The 12,446-nt window shown below is 43.6% G+C and overlaps 1 protein-coding gene and 1 long non-coding RNA gene across 12 annotated transcripts in view; one reads left to right on the top strand and one right to left on the bottom strand.

The window, feature by feature from the left end:
* Positions 1-6,916, top strand: part of LOC126078246 (uncharacterized) — a 562,403-nt gene extending 555,487 nt beyond the window's left edge. Inside the window, exon 3 of the long non-coding RNA XR_007518010.1 lies at positions 6,837-6,916. This is a non-coding gene — a long non-coding RNA (uncharacterized LOC126078246). The remainder of the gene's footprint in view (positions 1-6,836) is intronic.
* The window catches only part of LOC126073164 (patr class I histocompatibility antigen, A-126 alpha chain-like), a 374,107-nt gene extending 365,243 nt beyond the window's left edge, over positions 1-8,864 (bottom strand). For 3 of the 11 annotated variants that reach the window (XM_049881041.1, XM_049880873.1, XM_049880605.1), the window contains exons 1-6: positions 8,750-8,863; positions 8,210-8,479; positions 7,670-7,945; positions 6,661-6,936; positions 6,444-6,557; positions 5,791-5,838 (exon numbers count right to left, since the gene is read on the bottom strand). In XM_049881041.1, the coding sequence (XP_049736998.1) occupies positions 5,791-5,838; positions 6,444-6,557; positions 6,661-6,936; positions 7,670-7,945; positions 8,210-8,479; positions 8,750-8,813 (1,048 nt within the window). In that variant the 5' untranslated portion in view covers positions 8,814-8,863. Of the gene's footprint in view, positions 1-570; positions 2,021-5,188; positions 5,623-5,790; positions 5,839-6,443; positions 6,558-6,660; positions 6,937-7,669; positions 7,946-8,209; positions 8,480-8,749 lie in introns of those variants that run through there. The other 8 variants (XM_049879716.1, XM_049879634.1, XM_049881125.1 and 5 more) reach the window with 5 other exon arrangements.
* Positions 8,865-12,446: the final 3,582 nt, after the last annotated feature.

The raw sequence follows: 12,446 nt of genomic DNA, 5'->3' as shown, positions 1-12,446 counted from the left end.
CTGAGGGTTAATTTATGGACTATCAATCCTATTTCACTGAGGTATATGTTTGCCCTTATGCCACTATTACACTGTCTCGCTTATTATAACTTTTTAGCAAGTTTTCTAATCAGAAAGTGTCAGTCCTCAAACTTTGTTCTTCTTTCCCAAGAGTTTGCCATTTTGTATCCTTTGAACTTCTATGGGATTTTAAAGATCAAATTGTCAATTTCTGCGAAGAACCTTGCTGGGATTTTACTGGAGATTGCACTGAATATGTACATCAATTTGGGGAGCATTGCATCATAATAATATTCAGCCTTCTGATCTAAGAGTATTGATGTCTTACCTTATATTTAAGTTTTTCTTCATTTCCATCTACAGACTTTGTACTTGAAGTTTTTGTGGTATAGGTTTTGCACTTTTGTCAAATTTATTTCTACTTTATTCTTTTGTGATGCTACTGTAAATACAATTGTTTTCTTAATATCATTTCAAGATTGTGTATTGCAAGTGTACAGAAATACAATAGTTTTTAAATATACTGATATTTTATCCTGCAAAATTGTTGGTTTTCTTTTTAGTGGATTCCTTGCGATTTTCTGTATATAAGATCATGTCATCTGCAAATGGAGATTAATATATTACTGTTCCTTTCCAATATGAATGCTGTTTATTTCATTGTCTTGCCTAATTTCTTTTGCTAGAACCTCCAGTACAATATTGAATAGAAATGATCAGAGAAGACATTTTTGTCTTGTTCCTGAACTTACAAAGAAAGCATTTAATCATTCACTATTGAGTCTAATGGTATATGTCAGTTTTTCATAGATGGCCTTTATTGTGGTGAGGGAGTTCTCCTCTATTCTGGGTTTGTTGAGTGTTTTAATCATGAAGGGTGCTAGATGGTGTCAAATGCTATTTCTACATCTATTGAGATGATCATGTGATTTTTGTTTTTTATTCTATTGATATGATGTATCACATTAATTGATTTGTGGATGTTAAACTAACCTTACATTCCTGGGATAAATCCCACTTAGTCATAGTGTAAATTATTTTTCTATATTGATGAATTTGGTTTGCTAGCATCTTGTTGAGGATTTTCTTTCCTTGTGATGTTTTCTCTGGTTTTTATATCAAAATAATACCAGCCTAATAGAATGAGTTGAGAAGCATTACCCACTCTTCTATTTTTGGGACTACTTTGTGAAGAACTGGTATTATTTTAATGTGTGATTGTATTCACTAGTGAAGTCCTCTGAGCCTGGCTTATTACTTGTGGGAAATTTCTTTTTTTTTTTTTTAAATTAATTCATTTTCCTTACTAGTTATAGTTCTACTCAGATTTTCTATTTACTCTTGAGTCTGATTCAGTAGTTTAGGTCTTCATAGGAATTTGTTTATTCTAGGCTATCTAATTTGTTGACATGTAATTGTTCATAGTGTTCTTGTTGTTGTTAGGTGCCATCAAGTCAATTCTAACTCATAGACACCCTATGTACGACAGAATGAAACACTGCCTGGTTCTATGTCATCCTCACAATTGTTTCTATGCTTGAGCCCATCATTTAATCCACTGTGTCAATCCATCTTGTTGAGGGTTTACCTCTCTTTTGCTGACCGTCTATTTTACCAAGCGTGATGTTCTTCTCCATGGACTGGTACCTCCTGATAACATTTCCAAGTCTCACCACCTTCACTTCTGAGGAACATTTTGGCTGTACTTCTTCCAAGACAAATCTGTGCATACTTCTTGCAGTCCATGGTATATCAATATTCTTCACCAACACCATAATTCAAAGGCATTCCTTTTCAGTCTTCCTTATTCATTGTCCAGCTTTCATATGCATATGAGTCGGCTGAAAATATGTCTTGGGTCAGGCACACCTTCGTCCTCAAAGTGATATCTTTGCTTTTTACCACTTTAAAGACCTCATAGTATTCCCTTATAATCTGTTTTATTTCTGAGGTAATGTCCCTTCTTTCATTCCAGATTTTAGTAATTTTTCTTTTTCCCTTGATGAGTCTGGCTGAAGTTCTGTCAATTAAAAAAAAAAATCTTTTCAAAGATCCAAATTTTGTTTTATTTTCTGTACTCTTTCTGTGCTCTATTTCATGAATTTCAACTCTCATTTTTATCATTTCCTTCCTTCTGCTTTCTTTAGGTTCGGTTTGCTCTTTTTTTTCCAATGTCTTAAAGTAGTGATTAAGTTATGAATTTGACATCTTTCTTATCTTTTAATGTAAGCATTTATATATATAAATTTTTCTAAAAGCTCTACTTTAATAGAATCCCGTAAGTTTTGGTATGTTGTATCTCCGTTTTCATTTATGTCACAGTATTTGCTAATTTGTTTTGACTTCATCTTTGACCCATTGGTTATTTAAGAGTGTGTAGTCTAATTTCCACATATATGTAAATTTCCCAAATTTCTTTCTGTTAGTTATTTATAATTACATCACGTTGTGGTTGGAGAACATTATATTATTTCTGTTCTTTTAAATTTATAAGGGCATGTTTTATGGCATAGCATATCTTCTATTCTGGAGAATGTTCCATGCGCACTTGAGAAGAATGCATATTCTGCTGTTATTTTGTGCAGTGTTCCATAGACATCCCTTATGTATAGTTGGTTTATAGCGTTGTTCAAGTCATCTAACCTTGATCAACAATGAGACTTTGTTGATCTTCTGTCAGTTATTCTAGCCATTGAAAATGGCATATTGAAGTCTTCAACTATTATTGTTGTATTGTCGATTTCTTCCTTCATGTTTATGTTTTTGCTTTATTGTATTTTGATGTTCTATAATTAGGTGCAAATACGTTTATAATTCTTACATCTTTCTGATGAATTGACTCCTTTATCATTATAAAATGCCCCTCTTTAACTCTAGTAAGATTTTTTATTTTAGAATCTATTTTATCTGATATTAATGTAGCCACTAGGACCTTCTTGTGGTTGCTGTTTGCATAATACATTATTTTCCATTCTTTTACTTTCAATCTATTTGTACCTTTGAATATAAGTCTGTTTGCTATAGACATCATATAGTTGGAGTTTGTTTTTGTGCCTGTGTGTATGTGTGTCTGTGTGTAGTCAGATTATCTAGCTTTTTGATTGCATTGTTGAATGTATATGTAATGGTTGCTAGAAGCTGTAATCAAATTGAGGGCTGTGGTTTTGTGTGTGTGTGTGTGTGTTGTGTATGTTTGGTTATTCTTGATAATCTCACTTCTTTGTCTCTTTCAGATTCTGAAACTGAGATAGCCTGTGATGCCCCACCCCCCAAAAAAAGTCTCCTTCCAGGGTCTTCCCTATTTTTGTGGACATCAGAACCACCTTTTGACGTCCTCCTTGACTCCTCTCTTTCTCTTATATTCCAAATGCAATCCATCAGCAAGTCCTTCAAGTTCACTTTCAACATGTATCAAGAATCCCATCGTGTTCCACCATTTCCACTGCTGACACCTAGGTTGAAGCCACCAACATCCGTAGTTGGAATACTACCCAAATTTCTCAGTTTCCTTATTGCCTTGCTTGCCCCTCTCAACTCTATTCTCAGCACAGCAGCCAGAGTGATTCTTTTTTAAAAGAGAAGTTGTACCATACCTCTCCTTTGCTCAAAACTGTCTTGTAACTCATCTCACCCAAAGAAAAGATAAAAATTCTTCCAATATCCTCAAGGCCTAAATGGTCTGGTTGTACCTCTGACTTCATCTCAATGATTCTGCTGCTGCCATATTGGCCTCCTTGCTGCTCCCAGAACACAGACACCCTCCTGCCCTAGTGCGTCTGCACTGAATAGTCCCGCAGCATGGAAAGAACTTCCCCAGACATCCTCATGGCTAATTCCGTCATATCCTTCAAATTTTCCCTCAAAGGTCACCTTCTTAAGGAGGCTCACGCTGATCACCCGAGTATAGCAGCCGTCTTCCCTCTCCCCACACACCCACACTCTGGGTACCCTTCCCCACTGCACTTACTGCCTTCTAATGTAAACATTTTCCTTATTTCTATGCTCATAATCGATAGCTTGTCTCTCCACACTAGTACATATGTCCACAAGGCTGAGAATTTTTTTGTTTTTAGTTCACTTAGATTACCCAGACGCAAAAATAATGTGTTACATATTTTTTGGTTTACATAGCCAGCACTCAACAAATATCAGTAAAATGAATGATTCTGTAGTGTAGAGCACCTCCCTATTCTGAAAACAGTGTCTTCATCAATGTTAACCTCAGAACAAATGCTTTTTTTGTGGCAGCTACGGCACGACATCCACTCACACTGACATTAATGCCGCCTGGACTTTTTTCACAAGCGCTGCTCTCCTCCCTCCTTTCCTCATCCACCCCCCTGCTCACTACAGCACACAGGTTCATTTCCATCTTCAGAAGGGAACAATTCTAGGCTTATGGGCCCTATTTTCCAATCAACTGTGAATGTAAATGAGTGTGTGCTTTAGATAGCCATCAGTTTGGAAGGAGCCAGCACTAGGATGCTAGAGCTAAGAGAAGGGAGAGAGGGTAGGTGAACAGAGGATGAAAACACAACAGGAATTTATCAAGATGAGAAACTATCACATCCCTCCTCTCAGGTAATTCCAGAATCTGGTTCTTTAAAAAGAGGTTGGGGGAAAATGGAAAGAATAATCCAGGGACAGTCCTAGAAGGAAGCAAAGAGTTAAAGTAGTCTGAAAATTCATTTCTTGATACCACAGAGACTCCTGTGTGCAGGGGCTGGGCCTTTTGGGGATAATGACAGGAAAACAACTCCTGGTACTGTCAGAGATGGGGATACCCAGAGGAAGATGGAACCAAGAACAAGAACTCATGCACAAGAACAGCCATAATCCTCTACAACAACCAAGACACAAAAATAACCACACAATGATGATGGCTGAGGGCCAGGCCAGGCCTGAGTCTAGGCTGACCAGCCATACAAAGTCTTAGCTGTCCAGGGTCCTGAAGACAGGACAAGGTCCAGCTGATGTCTGAGTCCCTGTGATCACAGGTCCTGGTGGGACAAGGTTCTACTAATGGGACAAGGACAACAGGGCAGTGAAGATGACCCAGGCAAGAGGTAACCATGTCAAAACCCACAAAGTACTGAGCACCAACTGGGCACAGGCTCCATGCATGCTCAGCTACTCCATGGCCTTCTCGTGTTCTGCCTGCAACAGACTCAACACAGCAAACACAGAATTCTGGAAGGTTAGCAAGACTTCATTTATTGCCTCTCTTAATTTTTCAGAAGTTTTCTCTCCTTTAGTTAATCCATTAACCACGCTTCATTGCAAGATTTTGAAAAAACAAATTAATATCCAGACTCTCACTTTCAAAAGGGAAGTGAGACACTGCCTCTCAAAGCAACAGGAAGTTACAACAGGGATGGGGACCTCCCAGCCCTGTCATGATGGAATAGAAATGTTGATCAGCGAATAGACACAGATCAGTGTAGGGAGGGGGTCCTATTCGGTGGGTGGGGTTAGTCTCCTATGTCCTCATCTTACGCTGACAGAAACGCAGACACATTCAGACTTCAGAAAGAGAAGTCAGGCGTTCTTGAAGTTGCAAAGTGGGAGCGGGGTGAACAAATCTTGTTATCACTCAGTCCCACACAGGGCAGCTCTCTCATGCTACAGAAGAAAGTAATCACAAACAAATTTGGGTCAGTCGCTGTTAAGTGTTGATATACTGAATAGCCCAGCACATGCTCAAAATGTCCAAATACAAAGAATACCCATACCCAAATTGTGTTGCCTCTGCTCCAACCCCTCCCCCATGTCAGGACCCAAGGGGCTCACCTTTAGAAGCCATGAGAGACACATCACAGCCCTGGGCACCTTTGCTGCCTGGAGAAACCAAAAACAGGATCTGCTCAGAGGCCACAGGAGGAGGTGAGACTAAAAGAGGAATTATGGGATGGGGCTCCCCACAGGGTCCCATCTACACTATCCCAAGGGTCTCAGGGATCACACCCCTCCATAATTACTTCCAGCCTGAGCATAATTCCCTCCTTTTCTACCTGTGGAAAGAAAATGTCCTTTGAGAGACCAGAAGGAGGCAGAACCATAAGGTTCTAGAAGACTTGGCTATTCATGGACCTCTGAACCGTGACTGGAGATCCAGGACAGGATCAGGAAGCAAGAATAGAACAGATGTGCAAGGACTGGACCCATCACACTCCTAGCGCTCTGTCCTCAGCAGGGACCTTCCCCTCTGACCTGCAACTGTGGCAATCAGGTCCCCATCACCAGAATCAAGGCGAAAAAAATCTGTCTTTGTGTTCACAAGTGCTTTATGAAAGAGTTAGTGTTAGCACAGAGGGCCCCAGACTGGGTATGCGCCGGTGTGTGAATGGTGCTTCACAGTAGAAGCAGAAGGCAAGCAAACTCCTACCTGGGGCTTGAGACACTGCAGTGGGACAAGAAAATTCAGGCCCCACCCCTATCTCTACCTGACTGTTTCTTCCTCCAGATCACAGCTCCAGCCACCACAGCTACAATGACCACAAGGAGAATCAGGCCAGCAATGACTCCCATGATGATGGCGGGGTACTGAGAATGGGACTCTGGTAAGGGAAGGGAAAGTGAGAGGCTGTGACTCTGCTTCTGTGCCCACAAGGACCCCTGCTTTCCCTGAGAAGAGGCCACATCCTTGTTTCCCCCGCTTACCCCATCTCAAGGTGAGAGGCTTGGGCAGCCCCTCATGCTGCACATGGCACGTGTATCTCTGCTCCTGTCCAAAGGGCACCACTATGGCCGCCCACTTCTGGAAGGTCCCATCCCCCGTAGGTCTGGTCTCCACAAGCTCCATGTCCTGGGTCTGGTCCTCCCCATTTCGCTGCCAGGTCAGGGTGATCTCCGCAGGGTAGAAGCCCAGGGCCCAGCACCTCAGCGTGGCCTCACGTTCAGAGATGAGGTGGTGGGTCACATGTGTTTTGGGGGGGTCTGAGGAGATGAGTCAGAAAATTCAAGAACTTTCCATCACCTCCCATGAGTTACCTGAGCAGTGCTCATGTGACCATCCTGAGAATGGACAGGACAATTGAGATAGTGGAAGGAGTGCAAAACCAGCCTGGACCAGGAATCTGGGATAATCTCTCATTCCTTGGAAAGTTCTAGAATCAGGGTGAGGCAGCCCAGAGTAGGAGGCTCCAGGTGTCTGAGAACAGGGATTTCTAGTTCTGGCTTGAGTGGAGGCTGAGCAACTCAGAAAAGCTGGAATCAGACCTCCAAACTCATCGAGTATGGGGCAGAAAATAAGACTTCAGCGAAGAAGTTCCTGGTGGTTCTCAAGGTCAATTCCAGAATCAAAGGGAGCTTCTGATCAGTCAGGAATTACCTCCCCTACTATCCTACCCCCAGAGTGAGTGAATCCCTTAACTGTCTTTGACAGGAAGACTCCTCTGGGCAAGTCGCTCTCTGGTACCACCCCTCCCTCAAAAAAAACCCAAACCCACTGCCCTCAAGTCGATTCCGACTCATAGCTAGCGACCCTACACGGTCACTCTCTGATACAGGATCTGGAAATCTGGGCTAACACCGCACTCTCCACACCCACGGTGGCGGTGGGGGGGCGGGGCGGACGGTATTTTGGCATCTATTCCATTTTCTTTTTCCATTTTCCTTTTGAAAGGTCCTAACTCAAATTGAGTTCGGGGAGGCGCCACAATTCTGGTACCTGCGCGCTGCAGAGACTCCTTCCCATTCTCCAAGTATCTGCGGAGCCATTCCACACACAAGCCCTCCAGGAAGGCCTTCTTATGCCCGGATACAGCGGCCTCTATCCACTGGCGCTGGGTGATCTGAGCGACTGTGTCCGCTGCCGTCCAGGAGCGCAGGTCCTCGTTCAGGGAGATGTAATCGGCTCCATCATAGGCGTACTGATAGCGCCCGCGGAGGAAGAGTCCCTTGGAGTCCACTTCACAGCCAAACATCCTCTGGAATGTGTGAGACCCTGATCCCGCCCCCGCCGTCAGCCCCGCCCCGCCGTCAGCCCCGCCCCCGACGTCAGCCCCGCCCCGACTGCAGCCCCGCCCCCGACGTCAGTCCCACCTCCGCCCCCCAGACGGGCGCCGATTGGTCAAAACCCAAATGGTTCTAAACAGAAAACGAAACCAGATCTTCCCGAGCAGGTCCCGCGGCTTCCGGGTAAAGTTCCGACCCGGAGACTCGGGGCGACGCGACCCTTGACTTGCGACGCGGGCCCGGCGTCACTCACCGGCGTCGCTGTGGTTGTAGTAGTCGCGCAGAGACTGCAGGCGCACTCGGGAAGTCAGTGAGATGTACTTGGCTCTCCGCGTCAGCTCTTCCCAATGCTCCGGCCCCTCCTGCTCAGCCCACGGCGCCCGCGGCTCTGCCCTCGGATTCGGGGCGTCGCTGTCAAACTTTCCGAACTGAGTGTCGTCCACATAGCCGACGGCGATGAAGCGGGGCTCCCCGAGGCCGGGCCGGGACACAGCGGTGTGAAAATACCTCAGGGAGTGGGAGCCTGGGGGCGGGGAGCGGCTGAGACCACCGACCCCTCTCCGCGCGGCGCCCAGGTCCAGGGTCAATGAGAGCGGAGAAGGAAGGAGAGGCTCGTGGACCCAGAAGGGCCGGGGGGAAGAGAAGCGCCGGGATGTGGGGTGGGAGAGGAGGGGGGTGTGAGGGCAGGGGGGGTCAGGACGCGGCTTCCCCGAGGTTCCTGCGTCCCCGCCGAGCGGTCCCCTAGCTCCTACCTCCGCAGAAGCCGTTCCCCCGCCCCCGACCCCGCACTCACCCGCCCGGGCCTGGGTCAGGGCCAGGGCCCCCGAGAGCAGCAGGAGGAGGGTCCGGGGCGCCATGACCCCGGTACTGGGGTTCTAGGGAAAACTGCATCCCGGCCAGGCGGAAAGGACCCTAAGACCCGGAACCACGGTGACGGTGATTGGCTGCTCCAGAAATCGGAGACCCAATTGGAGTGAGAAATGGGTTACGTCATGTGTGTCCAGGCGGAAGGAGCTGATGCAGGTTGTCAGAGGGAGAAGTGAAACGCTGGGGAAACGGGGAATCCCCAACACTAGGCCACGCCACCCCTCACACTGCCATTGGACCTGCGTGCTTGCCCCGGGGCTGGGACTTTGCCCTGACCCCTCTCCTCATGCACCGACCCTTCTTTACTACACTGTCTCCTTAAGTTCTGGGCCAGGACCTGCTTAAGTCAGAGATGTTAGTGAGTTTCAGAATCTGTGAGGGTTGCTATGATTCGGAATCCACTCGACGGCACCGGGTTTGGTTTTTTTTTTTTATGTTGTTGTGTGCCCTGGAGTGGGTTCATAGCAGCCCTATATGACAGTAGAACCGCCCCGTGGGGATTCCTAGGCTGTAATCTCTAAAGGAGCAGATCACCAGGTCCTTTCTTTTGCGGAGCAGCTTGGTGGGTTCCAACCACCAACCTTTGGCTTAGCAGCCAAGACATTAACTATTGAGCCTTCAGGGCTCCTTAGAACTTCTGTTACTCTTACAAATTAATGAGGAACTCGAAGAGATTTTGTTTTTGTGGGTTATATCTACCGATCTTAACCTCATGAGAAATTGAAACAGAATTAAAATTTTAAGTTAATTTAAAGTAATATTAATAACCCATTAAACGTTAACAGAGATAATATATTTTCACGAAAAATAAATATTTTCCAGAATAAAACAACGTGTTGAGAAGAGTGGATCATTTTACATTTTTGCACATCTCTTATCTGTGTCAGTAGAAGACTTCTGGATTTTCGTATCTGTTTCTACATTCAATCTGTTATTTTGGTTGCGGTGTATACAAAAAATCCAGTGTCACACAAATATGAAGTTGGAAAAGGGAGGAGCATTTTTAATAGCATTTCCAACTAATTGTGAGTGTTCACCTCTGATATTTCACTAAAGCTACAAAAGTGGTAGTTTCTTAAAGGTTAGTTGCAATCTGAAACCCTATTATTAAATATTTTGTATTTTGTTCATTAAAACCCACAGGGCCATCTTGCGCATTGAATGAATCTTGCACTAATGCATGACTTTTTTAAGTGATGCATTAGGTCACTGAGTGTGCAGCTCTTCCAGGGTTGACACATTTCGTTACAAAATGTCAGAAAATCACAGTTGATAGTATTACCACTGATTCCAGCAGAAAATTTTGTAAATTTTAGAAAGCTGTCAAACTTGTGGTGGATACAAGTTTTCCAATATTCTAATCTCTTGAGAGGTTCCATTTTATCACTGAGGACAATACTATCAGTTGGTCCCCTTAAAGTGACAGACTAGCTAATTATTAATTTTCAATAAAGTGCCCAATATCCAAGATAGTTTCTCTGTCATTCCTTCTTTCAAGTGCAAATGATATTTCATAAAAAAAAAGAGAAAGCTAGTTCAGGTCACAAATTATTTTCCTTGAGGCAAACATTGTACTTTGGAATGTAAGAGTGCTTTATGTACACTTCCCACATTATCACATAGGTTATGAAAAAACTTGGACTCGAGGACGGTGACTTAATAAAGAAAATAACTTTTAATGGTTCAATCAGTATACCTTTAAATGAAGCTGGTTTTTTTGTTTTCTTCTGCAAGTAAGCGAAAGTGAAGTATACAATTCCTATTGAAGTTTGATGACAGCCTTGGTTCTTGCTAAGTTCACAGCTGACTTACCTCAGTGGAAGTATCAACACGGTGAGAAAGACTAAAAATTTCTTGGTACAAGAAGTCCCCAGGTTAAGAACATCAGATTTATGGACAACTGGTGCTTCAGAGGAAACCCTGGTGGTGTATAAGAGCTATGGCTGCTAACCTAAAAGATCAGCAGTTCAAATCCACCAGGAGTTCCTTAGAAACCCTATGGGGCAGTTCTGCTTTGTCCTATGGGTCGCTGTGAGTTGGAATCTACTCCACGGAACACGTTTCGGTTTGGTTTTCGGCTGGTACTTAATGGACTGCTGTAAAGCCTATTTGAGTTGAATACAATGCTTTATAATAACAAATGCCCATACTGCTTTGTGACACTGTTTAAGATGTTTTAGTGTATTTAGAAGTGTGTCATAAGTGTTTTATATGCATAGAAAAGTAAAATATATTCTATATACTAAGGCGAACATTTGAGTGACTCTCAGTAAGAACCGTATGTACCAGTTCTGACTTACCTACAAATTCAACTTAAAGACAGATTTAGGAATGGATCTCTGTTTGTAATCTGAGGATTGCCTGTAGTGTTATAACAATAGTTTTGACTTCATGGATCTTGTGAAAGGATCTCAGTGATTCCAAGAGTGCCACAGATCACACTTTGAGAACTGCTGGTCTGAGTAAACCAGGGAGTCCCCTAAAAGACTACAGCCTCTTTGCCTCCTCTTCACTTCCCAGAATTCATCTTCCTGAGGTGAACTGTCTGCCTCCCAAAGTTTAGCTTAGGCCTCTTCCCATGGGCTCTTCTAGAAGAGAACTTACCACCCAGAAATTTAATACCAAAGAATGTTGTCAGTCAGAAAACGGAGGTGGAGGGAACGATGTTTCCTCTTTGTAACTGGGAACATTTGTGCCTGAAGGCATAAGATAAGAGATTCACTCATGATGTGTTTTGGTTTTGTCACACACCAACTTAATGTATATCCATATCCCAGACAGTTGGAAGTCTGACGCAATTTGTGGGAGAAATAATAAGGGCCCCTCATTATAAATGAATCTAAAGCACCTGATTTGAGATCCATTAAACCATCAAGAGCAGTCCTGTTAATAGAACTTTCTGTAATGAAGGTATTATATATCTGTGCTGTCCACTACAGTAGCCACTAGACATGTGTGCCTATTGAGCACTTGAAATGTGGCTAGAGCAACTAAGCAGTTGAACTTTTAATTTTATTTTATTAATTTAAATAGCCACAACTGGATAGTAGCTACCATATTTGACAGTACATATCTAGAGTGTTCTGAATTTTCAGTCTCTTCCCCAACATAATACTGTGTGATTTATAGATTGAAGTATATTAAAATGACCTTTATTTAAAAGCCATGGATTTTTCTACATGGGTCTCGGGCATATCCTTAAAATACAGAGTGCCCATAAAATCTTAATTAATAGGTATTTGACAACTAGAGTGTATAGACATCAGCCAAAACAGGACTCATCACCTTGAGGTCACAAGTGTTCACAAATGCCCTCCCTGATGCCAATCCTTGTCTAAATATTGGGATTCATGGTGTGATTGTTTTCTTTAACCCGGTGCACACAAGGAGGCAAACAACTCTCCACTTAGCCCAAGAGAATGTATTTATTGAGTATCATACATATCAAATACCCTGGGGGGGGCCAAGATGGCTGACTAGGTAGAAGGTACCTCGGATCCCTCTTGCAACAAAGACTCGGAAAAACAAGTGAATTGATCACATACATGACAATCTACGAACCCTGACCATCAGACAGATCTAAACAGTTGACCTGAGTGACAGGGGAGTGAAAAGCTGCGCCC

Source organism: Elephas maximus, chromosome 1 (genome assembly GCF_024166365.1).
Source record: "Elephas maximus indicus isolate mEleMax1 chromosome 1, mEleMax1 primary haplotype, whole genome shotgun sequence".
Taxonomy (NCBI): domain Eukaryota; kingdom Metazoa; phylum Chordata; class Mammalia; order Proboscidea; family Elephantidae; genus Elephas; species Elephas maximus.
Note: the sequence above shows the minus strand (reverse complement) of the source record. Positions and strands in the feature narration are given on the sequence as shown.